At 46.7% G+C, this 22,642-nt stretch overlaps 1 protein-coding gene and 1 long non-coding RNA gene across 6 annotated transcripts in view; one reads left to right on the forward strand and one right to left on the reverse strand.

Moving 5' to 3' along the window:
• LOC147198755 (uncharacterized) overlaps nt 1-12,202 on the reverse strand; it is a 13,605-nt gene extending 1,403 nt beyond the window's left edge. The window contains exons 1-6 of one of the 4 annotated variants that reach the window (XR_015101992.1): nt 11,119-12,202; nt 10,832-10,980; nt 10,609-10,703; nt 9,669-9,759; nt 9,409-9,465; nt 3,718-4,918 (exon numbers count right to left, since the gene is read on the reverse strand). This is a non-coding gene — a long non-coding RNA (uncharacterized LOC147198755). Of the gene's footprint in view, nt 1-3,678; nt 4,922-9,408; nt 9,466-9,668; nt 9,760-10,608; nt 10,704-10,831; nt 10,981-11,118 lie in introns of all 4 variants that reach the window. The other 3 variants (XR_015101994.1, XR_015101993.1, XR_015101991.1) reach the window with 3 other exon arrangements.
• On the forward strand, nt 11,602-16,114 carry six3a (SIX homeobox 3a). 2 transcript variants are annotated; one of them, XM_086121577.1, is made up of 2 exons: nt 11,602-12,630; nt 13,792-16,114. In XM_086121577.1, the coding sequence occupies exons 1-2, from the start codon at nt 11,939-11,941 to the stop codon at nt 14,051-14,053; spliced, it is 954 nt and encodes a 317-aa protein (XP_085977703.1). In that variant the 5' UTR covers nt 11,602-11,938; the 3' UTR covers nt 14,054-16,114. The 2 variants fall into 2 exon arrangements, with proteins under 2 accessions (XP_085977703.1, XP_085977704.1); XM_086121578.1 differs by having other exon boundaries at nt 11,610-12,630; nt 13,861-16,114.
• The last annotated feature ends 6,528 nt before the right edge of the window (nt 16,115-22,642 follow it).

Raw genomic sequence — 22,642 nt, forward strand, 5'->3', positions numbered from 1 at the left:
TTTTTAGCCGAAAAAAAACGACATCGTTTAGTAAGGCGTTTTTAGCCGAAAAAAATTACACAGTAAAGCGTTTTTAGCTCGAAAAAAACAACATAGTATAGTAAGGCGTTTTTAGCCCGAAAAAAACGACAGTGTAGTAAGGCGTTTTTAGCCGAAAAAAACGACATAGTTTAGTAAGGCGTTTTTAGCCGAAAAAAACGACATAGTATAGTAAGGCGTTTTTAGCCCGAAAAAAACGACTAGTATAGTAAGGCGTTTTTAGCCTGAAAAAAACGACAGTGTAATAAGGCGTTTTTAGACGAAAAAAACGTCATAGTATAGTAAGGCGTTTTAAGCCGAAAAAACGACATAGTATAGTAAGGCGTTTTTAGCCCGAAAAAAAACAACATAGTATAGTAAGGCGTTTTTAGCCCGAAAAAAACGACATAGTATAGCAAGGCGTTTTTAGCCAAAAAAAACGACATAGTATAGTAAGGCGTTTTTAGCCGAAAAAAACGACATAGTATATAGTAAGGCGTTTTTAGCCCAAAAAAAGCGACATAGTATAGTAAGGCGTTTTTAGCGGAAAAAAACGACATAGTATAGTAAGGCATTTTTAGCCGAAAAAAACGACATAGTATATAGTAAGGCGTTTTTAGCCCAAAAAAACGACATAGTATAGTAAGGCGTTTTTAGCCCGAAAAAAACTACATAGTATAGTAAGGCGTTTTTAGCCCGAAAAAAACGACATAGTATAGTAAGCGTTTTTAGCCCGAAAATATCGACAGTATAGCAAGGCGTTTTTAGCCCAAAAAAACGACATAGTATAGTAAGGCGTTTTTAGCCGAAAAACACGACATAGTATAGTAAGGCGTTTTTAGCCGAAAAAAACGACATAGTATAGTTAGGCATTTTTAGCCGAAAAAAACCACATAGTAAATAGTAAGGCGTTTTTAGCCGAAAAAAACGACCATGTATAGAAAAGCGTTTTTAGCTGAAAAAAAGGACCATGTATAGTAAGGCGTTTTTAGCCCGAAAAAAATGACCATGTATAGTAAGGCGTTTTTAGCCCGAAAAAAATGACCTTGTATAGTAAGGCGTTTTTAGCCGAAAAAAACGCCATAGTATAGTAAGGCGTTTTAAGCCGAAAAAACGACATAGTATAGTAAGGCGTTTTTAGCCCGAAAAAAAACAACATAGTATAGTAAGGCGTTTTTAGCCCGAAAAAAACGACATAGTATAGCAAGGCGTTTTTTAGCCAAAAAAAACGACATAGTATAGTAAGGCGTTTTTAGCCGAAAAAAACGACATAGTATATAGTAAGGCGTTTTTAGCCCAAAAAAAGCGACATAGTATAGCAAGGCGTTTTTAGCGGAAAAAAACGACATAGTATAGTAAGGCATTTTTAGCCGAAAAAAACGACAGTATATAGTAAGGCGTTTTTAGCCCAAAAAAACGACATAGTATAGTAAGGCGTTTTTAGCCCGAAAAAAACGACATAGTATAGTAAGCGTTTTTAGCCCGAAAAAATCGACAGTATAGCAAGGCGTTTTTAGCCAAAAAAAACGACATAGTATAGTAAGGCGTTTTTAGCCGAAAAACACGACATAGTATAGTAAGGCGTTTTTAGCGGAAAAAAACGACATAGTATAGTTAGGCATTTTTAGCCGAAAAAAACGACATAGTAAATAGTAAGGCGTTTTTAGCCGAAAAAAACGACCATATATAGTAAGGCGTTTTTAGCCGAAAAAAACGACCATATATAGTAAGGCGTTTTTAGCCCGAAAAAAACGACCATGTATAGTAAGCCGTTTTTAGCCCGAAAAAAACGACAGTGTAGTAAGGCGTTTTTAGCCGAAAAAAACGACATAGTTTAGTAAGGCGTTTTTAGCCCGAAAAAAACGACAGTATAGTATTGCAAGGCGTTTTTAGCCCGAAAAAAACGACCATGTATAGTAAGGCGTTTTTAGCCCGAAAAAAACGACAGTGTAGTAAGGCGTTTTTAGCCCGAAAAAAACGACATAATATAGTAAGGCGTTTTTAGCCCGAAAAAAACGACATAGTATAGTAAGGCGTTTTTAGCTCGAAAAAAAGCAACATAGTATAGTAAGGCGTTTTAAGCAGAAAAAACGACATAGTATAGTAAGGCGTTTTTAGCCCGAAAAAAACGACATAGTATAGTAAGGCGTTTTTAGCCCAAAAATAAACGACATAGTATATATAGTAAGGCATTTTTAGCCTGAAAAAAACGACATAGTATAGTAAGGCGTTTTTAGCCGGAAAAAAAACGACCATGTATAGTAAGGCGTTTTTAGCCGGAAAAAAACGACATAGTATAGTAAGGCGTTTTTAGCCGGAAAAAAACCACATAGTATAGTAAGGCGTTTTTAGCCCGAAAAAAACGACCATGTATAGTAAGGTGTTTTTAGCTCGAAAAAAACGACATAGTATAGTAAGGAGTTTTTAGCCCGAAAAAAAACGACCATGTATAGTAAGGCGTTTTTAGCCCGAAAAAAACGACCATGTATAGTGGGGCGTTTTTAGCCCGAAAAAAACGACACAGTATAGTAAAGTATATTACTATACTGTCGTTTTTTTTCGGGCTAAAAACGCCTTACTATACAAGGTCATTTTTTTCAGGCTAAAAACGCCTTACTATACATGGTCGTTTTTTTTCAGCTAAAAACGCCTTACTATACATGGTCGTTTTTTTCGTCTAAAAACGACTTACTATACATGGTCGTTTTTTTCGGGCTAAAAACGCCTTACTATATACATGGTCGTTTTTTTCGGGCTAAAAACGCCTTACTATACGATGTCGTTTTTTTCGGCTAAAAACGCCTTCCTATACATGGTCGTTTTTTTCGGGCTAAAAACGCCTTACTATACAATGTCGTTTTTTTGGGGCTAAAAACGCCTTACTATACTATGTTGTTGTTTTTTCGGGCTAAAAACGCCTTACTATAAATGGTCGTTTTTTTCGGGCTAAAAACGGCTTACTATACAATGTCGTTTTTTTCGGGCTAAAAACGCCTTACTATACTATGTCATTTTTTTCGGGCTAAAAACGCCTTACTATACATGGTCGTTTTTTTTCGTCTAAAAACGCCTTACTATACATGGTCGTTTTTTTCAGCTAAAAACGCCTTACTATACATGGTCGTTTTTTTCGTCTAAAAACGCCTTACTATGCATGGTCGTTTTTTTCGTCTAAAAACGCCTTACTATACATGGTCGTTTTTTTTCGTCTAAAAACGACTTACTATACATGGTCGTTTTTTTCGGCTAAAAACGCCTTACTGGGTGTCTTGAAAGGCGCTTCTAAATAAAATGTATTATTATTATATATTATTACTATGCATGGTCGTTTTTTTCGTCTAAAAACGACTTGCTCTACATGGTCGTTTTTTTCAGTGAAAAACGCCTTACTATACATGGTCGTTTTTTGAGTCTAAAACCGACTTACTATACATGTTCGTTTTTTTCGGCTAAAAACGCCTTACTATACATGGTCCTTTTTTTTCCAGCTAAAAACGCCTTACTATACGTGGTGGGGGTTTTTCAGCCAAAAAACATTCCTATACACGGTCATTTTTTTCGTCTAAAAACGCCTTTCAGATTTCATTTCTGAAATGGGCTTTTGTGAATACAAGTCTGTCACTGTCAGAGGCAAAATGAAAATGAGTTTGTAGCACCAACTTGTTTAGGAGATGATTTAGTGTGCATGCTTGCTTGGACCTTTTTTTGCGCTGAAGCTCTCGTGGTCAATCTTCTGAGCATCGCCAGCCTGGTCAATTTGGGCTCAGCCTAATCCGCTTTCATTCCATATTGTCAAAGCGGCAAAATGCCGGCAAGGATGCGCGGGGAGCGTTTTGACACCCGTCGACGGAAGACAACGCGGATTCCATTGAAGCTCCTTCTTTCCATGAATACATTTGGTCTCAGGTGATACGCGACGTGCGGCGGAATATTCCGAGAACAAGTGAATCGGTCGTTGCGCTCATCCTCCATGAAATAACGTGTTCCGTGGAAACAAACAAACAAAAAGAAAAAAGCGATTAGGGCATCCGGTGTCAAAAAAGAAACCACTTCCCTGCACCAAAGGTAATTTGTAACCTTAGCAACCGCTTGTGAAAATTGAATGGGGGATTAGAAACGGCTGGGAACAACACACACACACACACACACACACACGTATCGCGCGCGTGCGCACGTGTATATAATATGCAGAAATGGTCTGACTTTAAATCATTCTGGAGGAGAAGAGTTACACACGGACACCAAAAGAACAAGTGATGTTGATAAATATACAGTATGTATTTTTTTTTATTTCAATCATGATTAAAAGAATCGCAACGGTAATTTGATTTCATTCACCAACGTCACACACGCAGCCCGAGAATCCCGCAGGCCTCTGCCGGAAGCTCCCCAGTGACTGCACATTGTGACAAACTTTTCCCTTCTCGGTCTTTTGGCTCAATTTGGAAGAAAATTTGGAACAGCGTGACGATGCCAGAGGTGTCTCGACGTCACCAAACATGAACCCTCTCGACAGGAAAAAAAATATCCAAAAATAAATCAGACGATTTCGGAAATAAATAATAACCAAATAAGCCTTGACCATGGACCATTCTTGGAGACACCGCTGTGTCTCTTCCCGCATCTTTTCGGCATTGTTGCGTTTTACTTGACAGGGGCGTGTCCAGGATTTTGGGGCGTTTTGTTTTTCTCTTTTGAAACGTGAAATTGAGCACGCGTGTGTTTTGACGTGAAATGTGCTTTTTCTTCTTGCGAAGGGTCAAACGTTGAGGTGTAGAGCGGCAGGTTGGCGGCCAGGCTCAAAATAGAAGCGGCAAATTCACCCCAAACATTCCGCGCCATGTCAAAAGCGCCAAGCTGCTTCTCGGTCCTGCGTGACGTGGGGAGGCTGCTTGACTTCCTGCTGGGGGAGGGCGGGCGTGGGGGCACATTTCATAAAAGGGCAAAAACAAACGTCTCAATGGTGGGTGTGGGGGGGGGGCATCCACCTGCATAGGAAGGAAGGTCACTTGTGTGGGTGGGTTTGGTGTGGGGAAGGAGGGGGGGGTGGTCACATAGAAGTTGTGGACATGTGATTTTAACCTCGCCGTGAACTTCACCTTCCGACGACTTCCCATTACCGCTGCACGACATTCGCAAGGTTTTTTTTAATTTTTTTTATTCTCTGTTGCTACAAAACCACATTTGTAATTTGGATTGAAAAATGTCAGCATGTCATCATCGTGACGACGGAGCCGCTTTCTTTTCCCCAATAAGATCTCGGGCCTACGAGAAAGAAGAGAAGCCACAAGGCGCACATCAATAATGAACGACTAAGTCAATAAACAATGGACGATGACGAGATGAGAAAGGAGCGCGCTTCCAAATATCTCAATCAACAATTTGATCTCTTGGCAACAAGGATTGATTGGAGTGCTACTTGTAGAACGATTACAAGATATGACAAGTATTGTAATCGTCACAAAAATTTAAAAATAGGATTGTGAGGCCTTGGGGAACCCCCCCCCCCCCAAGAAAAATCGCATATTGGCCTCCGAATAAGATGAAGTTGAAATGTGAGGTTTAGTCCAAATTTTCGTTTGATTTGAGTTCACAATAATCATCATCCGAATGGTGATCATCTCCGGGTGTTCTCGTGCGCTCCGTTGCTTGCATTCATGTTGTGCCAAGCAACGAGGCCACCGGCGAGGCTGGTGATGAGACCTGGACGTGAGGAAGGGGGGCGAGGGGTCGGGGGCGGGTCTCCGTCCACGGGAGACGCGCAAGTGCAGCTGCCACGCATGAATGTTTGATCAACTCGCCTCGAGGAGGCTTGCCCTCCGAAATCCGCGTCAAGATCCGCGGCCGCGCCGTCATCACATCTGCGGGCGGGCGCACGTGATGAATGAATGAAGACTTGCAAGAAGCATACCTGTCAACTCATACGGTTTAGCCATCGTTCGTACGGATTTTGTAGTCAATCTTACGTATATGGCCGTATCGCACAAATCATACGGATTCGGAACATTTCCGGGGTTTTATTTCACCAACTCCAAATGATTTGGAGTTGGTGAAAAAAGTAATGCACACAGTAATGCCACTGAGTAGAATGAGGATTAGACATGAACATACCTGTCAACTTTTCGGAGCACCGACCTGTATAAACTACCAAAAAAATCCTCATAAAGAGCAAAAAATCCTTATAAGATACCAAAGCATTTTATATGTCAAAATAACGGCAGAAAAAAACCCCCCGAAATTTTCAATGATATTTCTCGTAGATCTCCGTAATACAATGTCTGGTTAATGTCTAATCCTCATTCTACTTAGTGGCATTACTGTGTTCAGAGTTGTATTCCCGCGTTACTTTTTGTGAAAAAAAAAACGGACATTTTCAGAATCCGTATGATTTGTGCGATACGGCCAAATACGTAAGATTCACCACAAAATCCGTATGAACTATGGCTAAACCGTATGAGTTGACAGGTATGCATTAACCAGACATTGTATTATGGAGATCCACAATAAATATCATTGAAAATTTCGTGGGGTTTTTTCTGCCGTTATTTTGAGATATAAAATGCTTCGGTATGTTATAAGGATTTTTTGCTCTTTACAAGGATTTTTTGGTAGTTTATACAGGTTGGCGCTCCGAAAAGTTGACAGGTATGAAGAAGAAGCAGGGCAGGGATGCGAGTGCTCGTCTGGTGCCCGCGCGCAGAGTGAACGTGCGCGCGGATTTCATTTCTTCAAATCCAAAATGAAATCCTTTGCGGGCTGTGCGGAATTGAACCTGGGTTTGTCCCTGCTCCGAAAGCACTAAATAAATGCGCCCTCGCGGACATCGTCGACACAACGAGACGTCATTTGAAGACGCTTGTTGCTGAACGCAAGAGATCCAAGAAGGCGCCTTGGAGGATGCATCTTGAAGGGCGGGCCTCCGGCTGAAATCGGATTGAGCGACGCTCGTTTTTGAGGATTATCAAAAACGAGCGTCCGCTCGCCCCGTTCCTTTCGTTCAATTCTGTCGTCCGCCCACACTTTAGCCGTTGTCCCGTATTAAGCGATGCCGGTGACCACGTGGACGGAGCTGAAAAACGGGGGCCGTTTTGGAGCCCGCGGCCTCCCCGGTGGGGAAGGGAGCGCACTTTAGTCTTGCACTTTGCGGCGCATCCGCTGCCCGTGTACTGCATTACGATTTGATTTCGTAGCTATTTTGAGCACTGACGGCCGAATGAGCGCGGATCAGTACCGGTGACCTCCAAGTCCGGAGTTGGAATTGGAAATGTGCGCATTTCGGAGGCCACCTGTTTATGCCTCGCGGTGGCGGGAGCAGAGGAGGCCTAATTGATTCTTAAGTGGTGTCTCGAAGGAGGAACAGAGGGCTTGGGTGGGGGGGGGGGAGGGGAGAGGGGGGGGGGGGCACCATTCACCACTTCAGGGAGCGCCGCGTGTGTACCTGACTGGATGCGCGAGGATGGGAGGAGAGGAGCGAATCGGAGCCGGAGGGTTCAATGCAAAAGGATGCTGCGGCCGGGAATCGGCAAATTCAACTGCGCCTCAATGAAATGAGATTAAAATCGCTATTCACGTTTCAAATACACACGCTGACGCGCCGCCCACCATCACCGCCGCCAGCTATATTTTTCAGTGCGACTCCGCAGAATCGTTGAAACACTTTAAAAAAAAAAAAATCACATGTAAAAATGCGGCCCGCGGGCCGGGAACCAACCCGCCAGTGGGCGCAAATGTGGCCTGTGACTGCAGTGGTTTAGTCGAAATAACTGTTGTTGCTCATTTTGTCCAATGGAGGGCGCACCGACGGACATTTCAATGACGTTCTCCGGCAATGATCTTGCGAAGTGTACTTTTTCCAAGTTGATAACTTGCTTCCGAGCGCTGAACCGCATTCAACGTGCTAATGCAAATCAGTGAGTAAACGCGAATTCTACTGTAATCATAAAATAAAACCATGACCCAAAAAACAAGCATAAATCACCGATGGTGATCCGGTGGGAGATTGTAAAGTCAACTTGCACCTCTACACCGCGGCAATAAGCCTGCCGGCGTGTCAAGCCTCATTCAGCACACAATGGCGGATCCATCACGCTGGTGACACACACTGCCAAGCAACCCCCCCCCCCCTCTTCTTCGCCACCCGCCACCCTCAACACACACACACACACACACACACACACACACACACACACACACACACACACGTCACCTTCTCTGCTTAGAACTGACTAATGACGCAAACGTGCAAATTCTTCTTTGCAGACCTGCAGTAAGAGAAGCCGTCCTCCGTGTTAGTGTGAGTGTATATATACTGTATATATATATATATATATATATATATATATATATATATAGAATGTTATATTATAATTATATATATTATATATTATATTAGGATCCCTCCATTGAGCCCGACTTGGAGGAATTTTTCGTCCGAATCTTCATTAGAAGTTGACACAATGTAAATCTTAATGTTGAGGAGAGTCTTGTGTGGTGGGGAAGCAGGCGGGGTCGACTGGGGAGGGGGGGGGGGTGCACCCCTCATTAACTGTCGCTAACAAGCCGTGTAAATACACTGATTGGACAGCTCGGATACAAGCGCGCGGCCCTGCCAGGAAGTGCCCCTAATGAGGGCACACAATGCAAACCGCATACAAGAAGAAGAAGAAAAAGAAGCAGGCTGGAGGGGTCGGAGGGGTGGGGGGGGGGCAGGAAGAAAAGAGGTAGAGAAATGTTTGAAACTTTCTGTTGCGACTTCTGCTGCGTTTCGAAATTAGACGGGTTTTTTTTTTCTTGGTTCATTTTACAAGCCTCGTCAATATCGCGAGGCATGAAAACGCCAACCCTAAATGTTGTGCGCGTTTGATGTATAAAAATGTTTTTAAAAAAAACCAAAAACGCTTGTCCGTTCAAATAAAACTGCCGAAAATGTAAATTGGAGAATTTAAAACAGCAATTGTTTTCGGGAGTTATACCGTCAAATATTAGCATCAATATTATATATTTATAAGAATAATGACACACTGGTAAGTAGACTCTAGACCGCGCTATAATCATGCAAAGAAAGGTAAGTGCAAATGAAATACTTCAGTCCAATGCAAAACGGGAATTAAAAATCAAACGATTGAAGTTTACGTTCGCGTAAGCCCGAAAATTCGAATAAAGACTCTCGAACGTTGCAGAAAATCGGCGCGCTTGGAAACACACTTACACGACCAAAAGCTTCAACGCAAGTTTGTTTTGCACACGCAATAGAGAAACAAGAAATGACTCCTTATTTGCTCGTTTGTCATCGATGCGCCTTTTCCAGAATTAAACCAGCGCATAGGCAGCAATTAGTCCTTTTCTGTGTTTTTTTTTTAATAAACACTTGACATTTGAAGGGATACTCACGTGGGGCCGCTGTATAATTCCCACCTTGTCCACCCATGCAACGCTGCATTACAAGCGCTAAAAAAAGAAAAACGAAACACATTTCAACACAAAAATCATTCAGAATTACAAACAACCAAGATGTGCCATTTCAAATCGCACACGCACACACACACACGCGCGCGCGCGCACACGCACACACACACAGACATGCATGCAAAAAAAACCAAACAAACAAATTCCAAGAGACTTTGCGCCAAATCAAACGAAATGTTTCTTACCGTATTCATGCTGCGTGTCGCTCCCTCCGTGTGTGCTGCCGCACTGTGTGGCCAAGCAGGGTCCTGCGTGCGCGCGCGTGCGTGGCTACATCTGCACGCGCACAGAGAGAGAGAGAGAGAGAAAAAAAATATTCACAGGAAGAAAATAGCAAGGAGTTGCATTTGTGACCTCTCTCGCTGCTTCTTCTTCTCGTGACGTCACATGCCCCATCTCATCCACTTTGCAGGAGCAAGATTGGAGCGACGATAACTAATAAGAATTGTCCCAAGCGGAGTGTACTGAGGATTTAAAACTACAACACACACACACACACTAGCACACAGCAATCTGCCCCCCGCTGCTCGGAACATTGAGCAAGCCCTGGGATAAACACACAATTAGCGGCAGGTGAATAAACTTGTTTGGGAGGGGTGTTAATTACATGCTTAACGTAAACAAAAGGCGCGTAGAAGAATGTGAATTAGCATTGCACCCCCCCCCCCCCCCCACCCCCAAAGCAGCCACCCACCACCCACCACCTACCACCGGCACCCTTTCCCATTCGGGTTTTACATTTCACCTCTTGTCCGCTCTAGCAGCGATTTCCGAATTGCCCGCGAGGGTTGAAAAACAACAACAACAACAACAACAAAAAAAGTGTCCTGCACGAATGCCAGATAACACCCGCAGCTTGACGTTGGAGTGGCGCACTAGTAAATTGGAGCGCCGGTCAGGTAAGGAGGCTTTGCATTATGCGGCTCTGCTAAGCCCTTCACTTGTGACTTCATTTGGGCGAGGCGCATTGAAGGCTTGCAGCTTGAACCCCAGCGTGAAAATACCGCCTTTTACTTCCACTCCGAGGAGGAGCCCCCCCACACACACAGCCCCTCCCTTCCATGCCCATCTCCTTCCATCCCAAATAATGACTTCCCTTCCCCGAGTTGACGTCGAGCAACTCACCCAAATGTCCTCACGCGGAGCAGCTCGCATGCATGGCTTCGAGTCTCGCTTGTGAAAATCGGCGCCAAGTTTGTGGCCCGGGAGAAGGTGCACATCTAGAAACACAGAGCGGAGGACAAGTTTTGAATTCCGCAACGATTTGCGGCAAAGGCGGCTTAGGATCATTATGTCAGCTTTCCGCCGTTCGGATTAGGCGGCGGCGGCGGCGGCGGCGGCGGCTCACAATGCGCGTCACTATGCCTCCATCGGCGCGATTTTGACACCCGGGGTTGAATATGAGCCACAAGCATGGAAATCACACCGAGCGCCGCGGCTACCGCACTAAGCCGAGTCCTGTGACCGTGGAGATGTGGACATGGATCGTGTCCTTAGCTGCAAGAAAAAAAAACAGACGGGGGGGGGGGGGTATCAAAAGTCACACATGAGCAGCGAGGTTTCTTAACTTGGAGGCTTGTTGGTGGGGGGGGGGGGGGGGTGAGGTGAGGTGAGGTGAGGTGAGGCGGGACCGACCGAGTTAGCGGCAGGGGGAAGCGGCGTCACATCGCAGCCTGCACCGGGACCACCACCGCAGCCGATCCGGAGCACCTATGGTAACAAAGTGACACCCAAACACACACACACAAAGTTGACGTGATGAGGGTTTTTTTTTCTTTGTTGACAAAACGTCTTCCCGAGTTGCGAGGGGTCCACTCGTCGCCCTCCTTTGGAGCCCGCTCTGCCTCTCCGGCCTGTCGTCACGCGAGTCCCGCCAGGCTTTTGTTTTTTTTTCCTCATTTGTTGTTTGTTTTTAAAAATACTTTCACCAGCCCCGTGAAAGATGGCAATAATATTCCAGCCCCGTAATTCCGTGCCGCGACGGAGGCTGGGATGTATAAAAGGGGAGGGTGGGGAGGGGGAAGGGGCGGGGGCGGGGGCGGGGGGTTGCCGTGGCGATGGAAGACTCCGATAACCCCCCGCGCGCGCGGCACCGGTGGTGAAAGCCTCGCGCTACGTACTGGCTAATGATTGGCACGCTTGACAGTGATTGGCAGCGGCGCCATGGCAACGGCGCGGCGACACCAAGAAGACCAATAGAAAAGGGAAACAAAATGTTTCAATGCTACACTCAACGGCGGATTTAGGGGGGAGATATTATGCGGCCGGTGTCATTAGGCGATAGCCATTGAATCATTCGATCTGCTTTTTTTTTTCCCCCTCTCTCCCCCTTTCCCCCTTCCTTCTTCTGGGGGGTCAGACGCGCAACTCGGCCGCGCTGGCTGCTGGCGTCGGGCTAGTCGGCCCCCGTTTTTTTTTTTCTCCGTAGTCGGGCTCTCTCTCTCAGGTGATTTCCATGGTTTTCCGATCGCCTTTAGAGCTTTATCCCTCCCATTTCTTCCTGCCCAACTTCGCTGATCGCCCGCTGCTCCTGGCGAACGGCGCGCCGGCCGCCCGCTCCCCGGAAGACTTGTCCATGTTCCAGCTACCCACGCTCAACTTCTCCCCGGAGCAGGTGGCGAGCGTCTGCGAGACGCTGGAGGAGACGGGCGACATCGAGCGGCTGGGCCGCTTCCTGTGGTCGCTGCCCGTGGCGCCGGGCGCCTGCGAGGCCATCAACAAGCACGAGTCCATCCTGCGCGCCCGCGCCGTGGTGGCCTTCCACACGGGCAACTTCCGCGACCTCTACCACATCCTGGAGAACCACAAGTTCACCAAGGACTCGCACGGCAAGCTGCAGGCCATGTGGCTGGAGGCGCACTACCAGGAGGCCGAGAAGCTGCGCGGGCGCCCGCTGGGTCCCGTGGACAAGTACCGCGTGCGCAAGAAGTTCCCGCTGCCTCGGACCATCTGGGACGGCGAGCAGAAGACGCACTGTTTCAAGGAGCGGACGCGGAGCCTGCTGCGGGAGTGGTACCTGCAGGACCCCTACCCCAACCCCAGCAAGAAAAGGGAACTGGCGCAAGCCACCGGACTCACCCCCACACAGGTCGGCAACTGGTTCAAGAACCGGAGGCAACGAGACAGAGCCGCGGCGGCCAAAAACAGGTCGGTCGCTCGCTCGCACGCGCGCACGCACGCCGTTCCGCTTGCCGCTGCGCGTCCGCGTTCCCCGACCGAACCGGAGCGGCCGGCCGGCCGATGCCGGCTGCCCGGCAAGGGAGCGCCTTGGGGCGGCCGCGGATTTGTTGACGTCCCTCCCTCCGAACGTCCCCCATGCAAGTGTCCCGACACGCACGTTGGGCGGAAATGATTTTTTGTTTTTTTGTTTTTTTAATTAAAAAAAAAAAAAAGAATACCCGAGAATGCATGCAACCGAAACGAGGAGATACGCGCAGAAATTCAAAGCGGAATGTCGGATCAAATCAAATGACCGCCAATGTGACGATCGCTCGATCGTGCTGACACGGTTTGACGAAACGCGGTGAAAATGTGAGTCTTGCCCTTTTTGCACCGTATCGCCGAAATCGCGCCCTCTTCAATACTGTTCGTGCTGGTCGAAAGGTAATACCGCATAGCTGAAATATTTCGAGAGCGAGGTAACAATGGAGGGAGAAAATAGTTGCGTGTGGAAGAGGCATGGTTTTTTGCCTTTTTTTTATTTTATTTTTTAAATCGAGCTGAAATGTGGCGCGATTCGTCCATTCGCGAGCACTCTGCATATCAAAAAGTGGCGGACATACAAAATCTGACACCGAAAAACAAAGAGGGTGAAAATCATCAACTCGTCGTGGTGTGATTTGCGAAGGCTTTTGACGTCACTTTGCATGGTGATCGAGGAAGATGACCCCGCGCAGGGGATCACGCGAAAAAAAAAAAAAAAAGATCCTTTTTCGTATTTCAGAGCATTTGCGGACTAGGCTGCATTCATAACGTCAAGTGCGCTGCTATCACCGCGCTCGTAATGGATTAAAAACCGCCAGCGACCCACCACCAAGATGAGCTGCAGGCGGTCTCCCTGCCGCACATTTCCGCAGTTATTATCAGGAGTGCGTCGGCGAGCAACGTTTTAGGATGATTGCCGCCGCGAGCGGCCGCACGTCACTCGCAGCAAACCCGACGAAGTGTAATCTGCACTAGTTGCGCTTGAATGGGGCCTGCTTCAGGAAAAAAAAAAAAACATTTCAAAAAGCTTTGCACACTTATTTGGCAAAAGGGCGAGCTCGACGAGGAGGGCCGCGGATGGTGAAAGAGCCTTGTTTCTTTCAGGGGTGGGCTGGAAAGAGGAAAACGAAAAGCTGACTCGCCCTTTGTGCCCGGCGTCTCTCTTTGGCTCAGGCTGCAGCACCAAGCCATGGGAGCGGGCGCCATGAGGTCGCTGTCCGAGGCCGGCCTGACCCCTCACAGCTCGGCCGAGTCGCCGTCGACGGCGGCCAGTCCCACCACCAGCGTGTCGAGCGTGACGGAGCGCGCCGACGCCGGCACGTCCATCCTCTCCGTCACCTCCAGCGACTCCGAGTGCGACGTATGATAGCAAACGGCCACGCCAAAAGAGAATTATCCACAGGACCCGAGAGGAAAAACTACAACAACAACAACAACAACAACAGCAACAGACTCGGATGGAGGAGTCACAAGGACCGATCGCTATAAATATGACGTAAAAAAAAAAAAAAGATACAGCACGTGTTTGTTTGTTGGTTGGTGGGTTTGTTTGTTTTTGTTTTTTTTTTTGTATGAGAAACGCTTTGAAAAAGACAAAAAAAAGGAGCCAACGCTTGACGCCCTTCTTCGTCGTCTTCATCACACGCCAACAATACTCAACTTGCATGAACAGTCCCTTGTTTTGATTTTTTTTAAAATTCTAATTATGAAATGGGATTCTTCCGCATCCAGAGGAGCAACGAGCAGAGGGAATTCAAAAGGTTTGGACCCTTTATTTTTGGGATGATGTCACGCAGACCTGATGTTGTTTTTTTTGTCAGACAATCATTTCAAGTCGTAAGCACCTTTTTTTTTTTTTGTTGTTGTTGTTCCAAAAAAGAGAAACTATTTTTCTCCTTCGTCACCGTCTGCCTGTGCGGGGCCGAAACAATGTATGAGATTTTTATTTTCAATATATTTTTTGGGGTGGGGGTGGGGGTTTAATATGGGAGGATGTCGATTTAAGCGAAGAAGAAAATGACAACGGCATCCTTCTCCCGCGCTGTAATATATAAGGTGTAGAAATATGCTTGTACATAACGACCCCCTTTCCTCCCCCACTTTTCTCCGCTTGGTCTTTCCGCCATCTAATAATCTTCGCTCCAAACTGCAAAACACTCACGCGTGCTCGAGTTCGGCCCGTCTGTTCTCTCTCTGTGACATTTGCGCATATCACAAGGTGGACCTTCCTCCTCCTCCTCCTCCTCTTCCTCCCGCTGCCCTTCAAATCCTGTTTTTATCTGTGAATATCATAGCATCTTATGTTGTTGTTGTTGTTTGATTTTGGGGTTTGCTTTGAAATCATCAAATATAATATTTAATTGAAAGGTGGGTGTCTCGAGCCAAGTTCATCTGGGACCGTGATTGGATTGCGGGGCGGCGGGGGGGGCTTTAGCGTTCACCTCTGCGGGTTTATCCTCGTTTGCGGCCCGCACCTTGCAAAAGTCACCACCGGCTTTTCGTCGCCGTGCTTAAACCGGAGGGCGAAACCAAAACAGAAAGAAAGACAAACATCGCGCGGTCTCGCATGTAAACGGCAACACATTCTGGCAAAATAAAACAAAGCAAAAAAAAAAAAAAAGAACCCAAAACAAAACAATACAGAACGACGAGCGCACCTTTTGTTTACCGTTGCCGCTGAATGCCGAAATTAAGTAAACGCGCCATTAAATGGCCTAATCGCGATGGGACTCCTCCCCTGCTCCAATCTGCTATTGTGGCCCCCTCAAAAGAGCTTTTCTTCCCGGAACGACAAGCACCCCTCACACCCCCCCCCTCCTGCCCTCGCTTTAAAAAAAAAAAAGGGGGATTTCTCCCCAGCAAGTCTCCTTTTTCCCCCCTTCTGCTAAACCTGCAAGCAATGAGGCCGTTTTGTTCCAGGACACTTGCGGGAGTCGTTTTTGATCACGTGCAAATGTGGATCGAAGAGCACCCTGTCATGATTTTGCAGATCTTGTTTGGGACAAAAAAAAAATAATAATAATAATAATAACTTCCACGCACACTGCAAAAAACGTGGACGTCTGAGGTCTGAGCGTTTGAGGGCGCGGGGGTGAGGGGGGGGGACGACGCTGGAGAATTGTGGGGAAGAAAATGGAGAAGGTATATTTCAACGGGGAAAGACATCCTTGAAAAAAAATCCCATTTGAACAAAAAATGAAAAATATCCACATAGCGATTTTTTTTAATCATGTATTGATAATTCATTCCGAGTCTATTTTTCGTGCATGTGTACCCCCGCCCCCCCGAGCCAAAACGTCGACCTTGCACATTCATATAAAACACGAACATGTGTATTGTTTTTAAGCATGACTATGACAAAGATTTCAGAATAAAAGATGAAGTGATGCGCCAGAGGCAGCTTTTTGCTACGCGCGTACACACTCAACTTGTTTTGATTTTATTTGTTTTGTTTTGTTTTGTTTTTTAAGCGCGATTTGGACCCAAAAGTGACTCTTCAATTCAGCAAAGTGTTTTCGATATGGAAACGAGACTTTCTGGCGATGTCACACAATTGCCCCTTTTCGCTTCTGCATACCCAAGAACTCTATCGTGCCATTTCATGCCAAATAAAGAAAAAAGTATACACTCCGAAAAAAAAAAGAAGAGGAAATCTCTCTCGCAGTGCAGGCGCGTTACAGCGACTTGACATCGGAAATTGAGTGCAACTTTTTGGGAAAACTTTCAGCAACATGACTCGAACGTGTTGATCGCGTGGTGTGCGGGATTTGGCGCAAGCCTTTGAAAAATCCTCACAAGACGTCGATGCGTATTTCGAGAAATGTGCATGAAGTCCACTTGGGCCTTCGGAGCTTTGGGCGCGTCGGTGCAAAACATACGTGGGCGTGTCTCTGCGCGGGGTCACGCACAGTGTGTGTGCGTGTGTGTGTGTGTGCGCGAGCGCGCCTGTGTGTGTGTGTGGGGGGGGGGGGCTCGTGTTCGTGATGTGTCAAGTCAAATATGGATCAGCACACAAAAGAACTTAGCGAGGAGTAATCTGTGTGTGTGATACTACTTACACGAGAGTCAACGACAAGAATGCGAGACAATCGCACGCGGCCCCCGAGCGCACCTTTTCCACTTTGGACTTGAATTCCACGAGGAGCTGCCCACTTCAGCTTGTCACGCACGGCTGCTTTTTAACCGCTTTTTAAAAGTGAATCGTGGAAGATGGGGGGCGGGCGTTAGAACGAGGTATGCATGGCCAAAGTCTGGCGGGGAAAAAAATACTTGCCCTGCCCCCGTTTTGTTGTGATTTTTTTTTGCCCCGTCCCCTTGACTGCACACACGTCGGCCGATGGGGTTCATTCACGACGCGGCAAACAAAGGCAAAAGGCTCCTCAAGAATGACTCAAGAGGCCGCCCGCAATATCTGTTGTGGTTGTTTTTTTTGCGGGGAGCGGGGGCTGAGCGACTGTGAGCGACTGTGCGATTGCGAGGGACAAAAGGCACACGCGTAGAAGGCACACCCGAACACCAATCAACCAATGAAATCTGAAGAGCAGAATTTGCACCGCATGCCCGGCCTGCCTCAAATGGCAACCGGCTCCAATTTTTGGGCTGCCTTCTATCAAATGCCTAAGAGCTCCAAAAAGGACACTTTTTATTTGGTGCTCCCTTGAAAGGCATCAAGAATGACACGACAAAGAAAATTACACAATCCTGTATGATTTATATAATAACGTTATGATTGTAATTCTATTTTTGTTATCATACGTCTCTAAATAAAATCAGGTGCGTTATTATTCGCCATTCACCATTTTTAAAGACAATATATTTATAGACATACACACACATACTGTATGTACTGTGTATATATATATATATATATATATATATATATATATATATATATGCTAAAAAAAAGACAACATATAAAGGGAACACTTGAAGTTACATTGTGCTGTTTGTTCATTTTATTTTTTGAGCATTACATATATATATATATATATACATATACAGTATACTGTATATGTATATTTATACATACGGTACACACATGCACATTTATATATACATACAGTATATATATATATAAATATATATATATATTTATAAATATGCTCAAAAAATAAAGAGAACATATAAAGGGAACACTTGAAGTTACATTGGGCTGTTTAAGTGTTCATTTTATATATATATATATATATATATATATATATATCACACACACACACACACACATACATACATATATATATATAATCATAAATCTGATTCTGATTATATATATATATATATATATATGCGTGTGTGTGTGTGTGTAGAGACATGACATTTTGCATGTTAACTTTCGACCTTGTCATCGCCGTGTCTACTGTGTAAATTACACGAGCCGTGCACCTGCTGCTTGTTCACCAAGAGCACACGACACAGCAGCACGTGCACACCTCCAATATCACACACAGACACACACACGCGCACGCGCGCACACACACGCACTCCAGCCACTGTTTGAAGATGTTCTCGTATTAATTTGTTGCTCAGACATCACGTAGTAAGTGCGCGTGCGCGTGTGAGCGCACACTGGCCGTCGCGCGCACACGCAAGGCCCATCTCTTTAAAACAAGCGGAACATGAAAGCATCCGAGCAGCAGCAGCAGGCTTACTCGAGCGACTGTGAGCCACGTCGCGTGCACGCGCCCAGCCTTTGCGTGCACATATGGGGGTGGGGGTGGGGGTGATGGGGCGTGGGCGCGTTTGTGTTGTTGTGCAAGGCCACTGGGTGCAAGCTGTGTGATCTCTCGCCCTGTGCACACCGACTGGACAGAGGGCTGAGCGGCTTAAATACGACCCGAGCACCTGGGTTTTCTCCCGACGTTCTCAGGCCTTCTTAGCCTGCACGCGCGCGCGCGCGCACGCGAACATACACACATACAACGCAGCCGTGTGTTTAGCATTGGACGGCAAAACATTTTGTGTGTGTGTGTGTGTAATTTGCGGCCCTGTTTGGGTTTGCAGGCACACAATCGCACCTCAGGACACATGCGAATTAGCTTGGCGTCAAACACTTTTCGGGATTGATGTTGTCGTGAACTCACTCTCGTCATGAAGCCACACCGTGTCAAATCCCAACCTTCAAAGTCATTAAATTGAAATGAAAGTCCCCCCCCCCCCCCCCAAGGTCACCCCAACTTCGTTCGGTCAACTTGGCGTTCACTTCACGAGGAATTGGAAATAGCCATTCGCGGTTCGACGGAAGTACGCGTTTGTTTTTGGGTGCGCGCAACCTTCCTGCATTGGCGAAAGGAGACTCCAAACGTCCGAATATGAAGTCACTCCGCAAGAAGCTTATATTTTTAATGATCATTTTATGTTTGAGCATCATATTATTTCATGTTAAGCATACCTAAATGATATTCTGTTGTTTAATAATTGCTTAGACATGTTTTTATGTTGATGGGTTCTGATTGGCTGTTGAGGTAAGAGAAGCAGGAAGTGATTTTAGTCACGTGAGTTGCGTCCTTGAACGTCTTTCTTTTCCCTTTTAATAAAACTGCATTTCGAGGATTCCATCTCTCCCTTTGCCGTTCGTAAAGTAGAGCCATCCACTACAAACAACGAAGCCCTCAACTTACATTTGCATCAATGGCCACAGCTCCACTTTTCCGCACCCCTAAATGACAAACGGTCGGCCTTCCGAGCGCACCGCCAAGGCTTCGTCGACCATGTCCTTTTTCGAACGGCTACATATTTCGGCCGGCCGGGGGGGGGGGGGGGGGGGGCAGGCAAACGATGCGCGCGAACGAGTTGATTGTGAGGCTAATCTGGACGGTGCACATTGCACGTTCTTCCGGCGCATCAATCGCTGAGATTTCATTGGTTTCAAGGCAGGCCCAAAGCTCCCCTGGTGTGACGCAGCCTTTTTTTGTGTACGAAGCTCAAACCAAAGGTCGGGCTCGCTTTGCCCTTATCAACTCAGCCCCCATTTAAACGCTATATGGGATGGATTATAGGAGAGCTCTAGTCCCAGTTTACACAGAGAGCCAAACGTGTTCCTTGACTGCCATCTAGCGGAGGTCTCTGGAACGTTTTTCCATTCGTGGCTGATTTTGATTTTGTACCCGCTCGAGACTTGATTCGGGACACCCGCACGGTCTTATGAGACTCACGCCAAAAGATTCGGACTTTAAAAATGGCACCGAGTGTCAATCTCAACGAGCAAGCAATTTTTTTTCACTTAGTCTGACGCGCTACAGTTGGACGCGACCGCGAACAACACCGCCGTCCCAACGAACATGCGAGAGAAAAATATTTTACTTTGGGAGAAAAATATGTTCGATATATTTTATGAATTCGGTTGCCTGAAATATGCAAAACGAAACGGAAGATGTGGGCAAAAATCTAGAAATACATTTGTTAGATCTGTTTTTTTTTGTTAAGTATGACTTTTTAGATGGTCTTGAAAGGGGTCGTCAAGTCATGAATTTGGCGATATATTCTTGCGTTGGTGGAATATGAATGAAGCAGCAAAATGAGCCAGATTTGATTCCTCTCGGGGGCGGCCATTTTAAACCGGAAATGACATCACAGTTGCTCAATTTGCGAAATTCACCTGACCAATCAGGTGAGCCGTGACTGAGCCCGGCGAAACAACGATGCCGCAGTGGCAAAGTGGGCCCCCCCCCCCCCCCCCCCCCCCCCGGAGAGGCAGCAAAACACTGCAGCATTCACATCCCACAAACGCAAACCTCGTTGAGACGAGTGGCGCCGCAAAAGAAAATATTCTTTTGACTTGACTTCCATTTCGAACACTCTTGAAGTCATTGCTGACTGTAAAAAAAAAAACAAAAAAACGATGAAATCATGTCACCATTTAGAATCAGTCCAAATCATTTCAAAAGCAAACCAATAAAATGCACACAAACAGCTCGACAACTTTAGCGTCGCCGTGCGCACGTCAAAGGGGAAGTGACGACGACAGTCACGTTTGCAGCGGGGGGGGGGGGGGCACGAGCGGCGTCCGCGCACCCGCAGTCATCACAGTTTGATGACATAAAGGTCAAGCGGCGTCGGAACGCTGAAGCAGCTTCTCTATGTCGTGCAAGATCGCCTTTTGGAGTTGAACCCTCACCATCGGGGTGACGGCGAGCAGGCCGCACAGAAGGTTTCACTGCAAATGGACAGAAAGCGCCGTCGGCCGCTGCCAGCTGACTCGGCCGTTCGACGGGAGGCCGCAAAGCGAGGAAGTGCAGGAACGTTCTATCGTTTCCTCGCTTCGCGGCCACTCGCTTGTCCTAAATGTGCTTTTCGGGTTCACAAGCGTGTGCGTATACAGTGTATCTATATATAAACCAACCGACACCTTTCCCAATGTGCCAAAAGACGATAAACTTGTTCCCGATTGAACTCTCTGCCATTTACACAGGCGAACTAAATGGTTTAGCGCCAATCCCGGCCGCAACAACAACGGTCACGCTTTGAATCCGCCGCTTGTAACACGGCCGTCCGACATGCCTGATGGCCTTTAAAAGCCGCACGAGATGTTGGGTGTGCGTTTGAATGGTTGGGGGGAGGGGGGACGGGGGATTAACACGTCACCTGCTCACATTCATTCATTTAAATGTCAGGCCAAAGCGCACGCACGCACACAACAGCAGGACACCATCTTCCCCAACGCGCTGCACAGAGCTCTCTGTCATCGGATGATAACCGCATTCTCCTTGGAATTCATCAACAACCGGCGTTGCGTTGAATCGCAAAAAACAAACAAGACAAAACACTTGCGAGACATTCGAACAGCGATGAAAAGCAAAATAATTGCTCCGTCCGATAGCGGCGATGCACGCGAGCATGTTGTGGCCTCTTGAGACGGACATCTGCGGTCACTTCATAAGGTACGCCAAATTTTACAATATTGAGTGAGATGAGGAATTTGATCATTGTGGCTTTGTAAGACTCGAACCCGGAGACTCAGAGGCTCACCGCGGCAAACACAACACGATCTTAAGGTTTCAAAATGAGCTCCCCCGACGATCCAATCGGTATCCTGTGCGCCTTATAAAGTGGCCGGCTGCCTGCGTGAGAGCCAGCAGCCCACGGTGACGTTTTTGGTTAACAGCCCCCCAAAACCTGCGAGATCATTCTCAAGGAAATGCAATGATCAACCGTACCGCCAGAGGGCACTGCGGGTCCAACCTTAACTTTCAAAGCGTCCTGAATACATTTCCAAAAAAACGTTTTGAACAAGAAAAGCAGCCTTACCTGAATGCACTTCAGCTCCCGGTGGACTCTTCTATTTGTGCGAGCGTGTAAGCGTGGTGGCAAGTTGCAACGTGTGCCGGCGTGAGCCGAGGAGGGAACCGGCCCTGGACGTGCGCTGTTGGACGGCCGAGGATTTCCACGAGCGCTTGTTTATTCTGAACCGAATAACCGTCACTTATCTTGACCACGCGCTACTTTGGAGCACAGCTGTCGACTACGCCCGACCGAGTCCGCGAGTCCATCAAAAAAAAAAAAAAAAAAGTGGATTCCGGAAATTGAAGGAAAAGGTGACCAAGTGACACCAAATGAATTTAAAGAGACGCCGCCATGTGGCGTGAGGCCGTACTGTCATGATGGACTGTTCCGATGATCCTATTTTGGCTGGTCGTTTACGACAGTCAATCGCAACCGCGTCGTCATTTGCAACTTCTGTCATCGAACGGAAGAACACTGGTTGGGTCCTCGATGAATTCCAGCACCTAGGGCAAAAAAATACGCTCGAGACATTTGTTTCTGCCTCGGGTAGCTGTTGATATATTTATTTATTGAAGGTAGACTCATCAAAAAGTCAAATGCTCGACAGGACGACAACACGCCGCCAAGGCGGTGGAGAAGGCCAACTTCAAAATAAATCTTACTTCCCAAATCACATCTGGACATCGCGTCGCGTTGCCTCGTGTCCCCTGAAGGGAGTCTTCTGTCTTGACTCCTA

Source organism: Hippocampus guttulatus, chromosome 10 (genome assembly GCF_054856545.1).
Source record: "Hippocampus guttulatus isolate MCC_2025c chromosome 10, RoL_Hgut_1.0, whole genome shotgun sequence".
Taxonomy (NCBI): Eukaryota; Metazoa; Chordata; class Actinopteri; order Syngnathiformes; family Syngnathidae; genus Hippocampus; species Hippocampus guttulatus.

Excerpts from the sequence above, each read along its gene's own strand:
- six3a (XM_086121577.1), top strand. The coding sequence starts at position 11,939 with ATGGTTTTCCGATCGCCTTTAGAGCTTTATCCCTCCCATTTCTTCCTG. Across the intron at positions 12,631-13,791 it reads GCCGCGGCGGCCAAAAACAG|GGGTGGGCTGGAAAGAGGAA; the intron begins GTCGGTCGCTCG and ends TGTTTCTTTCAG.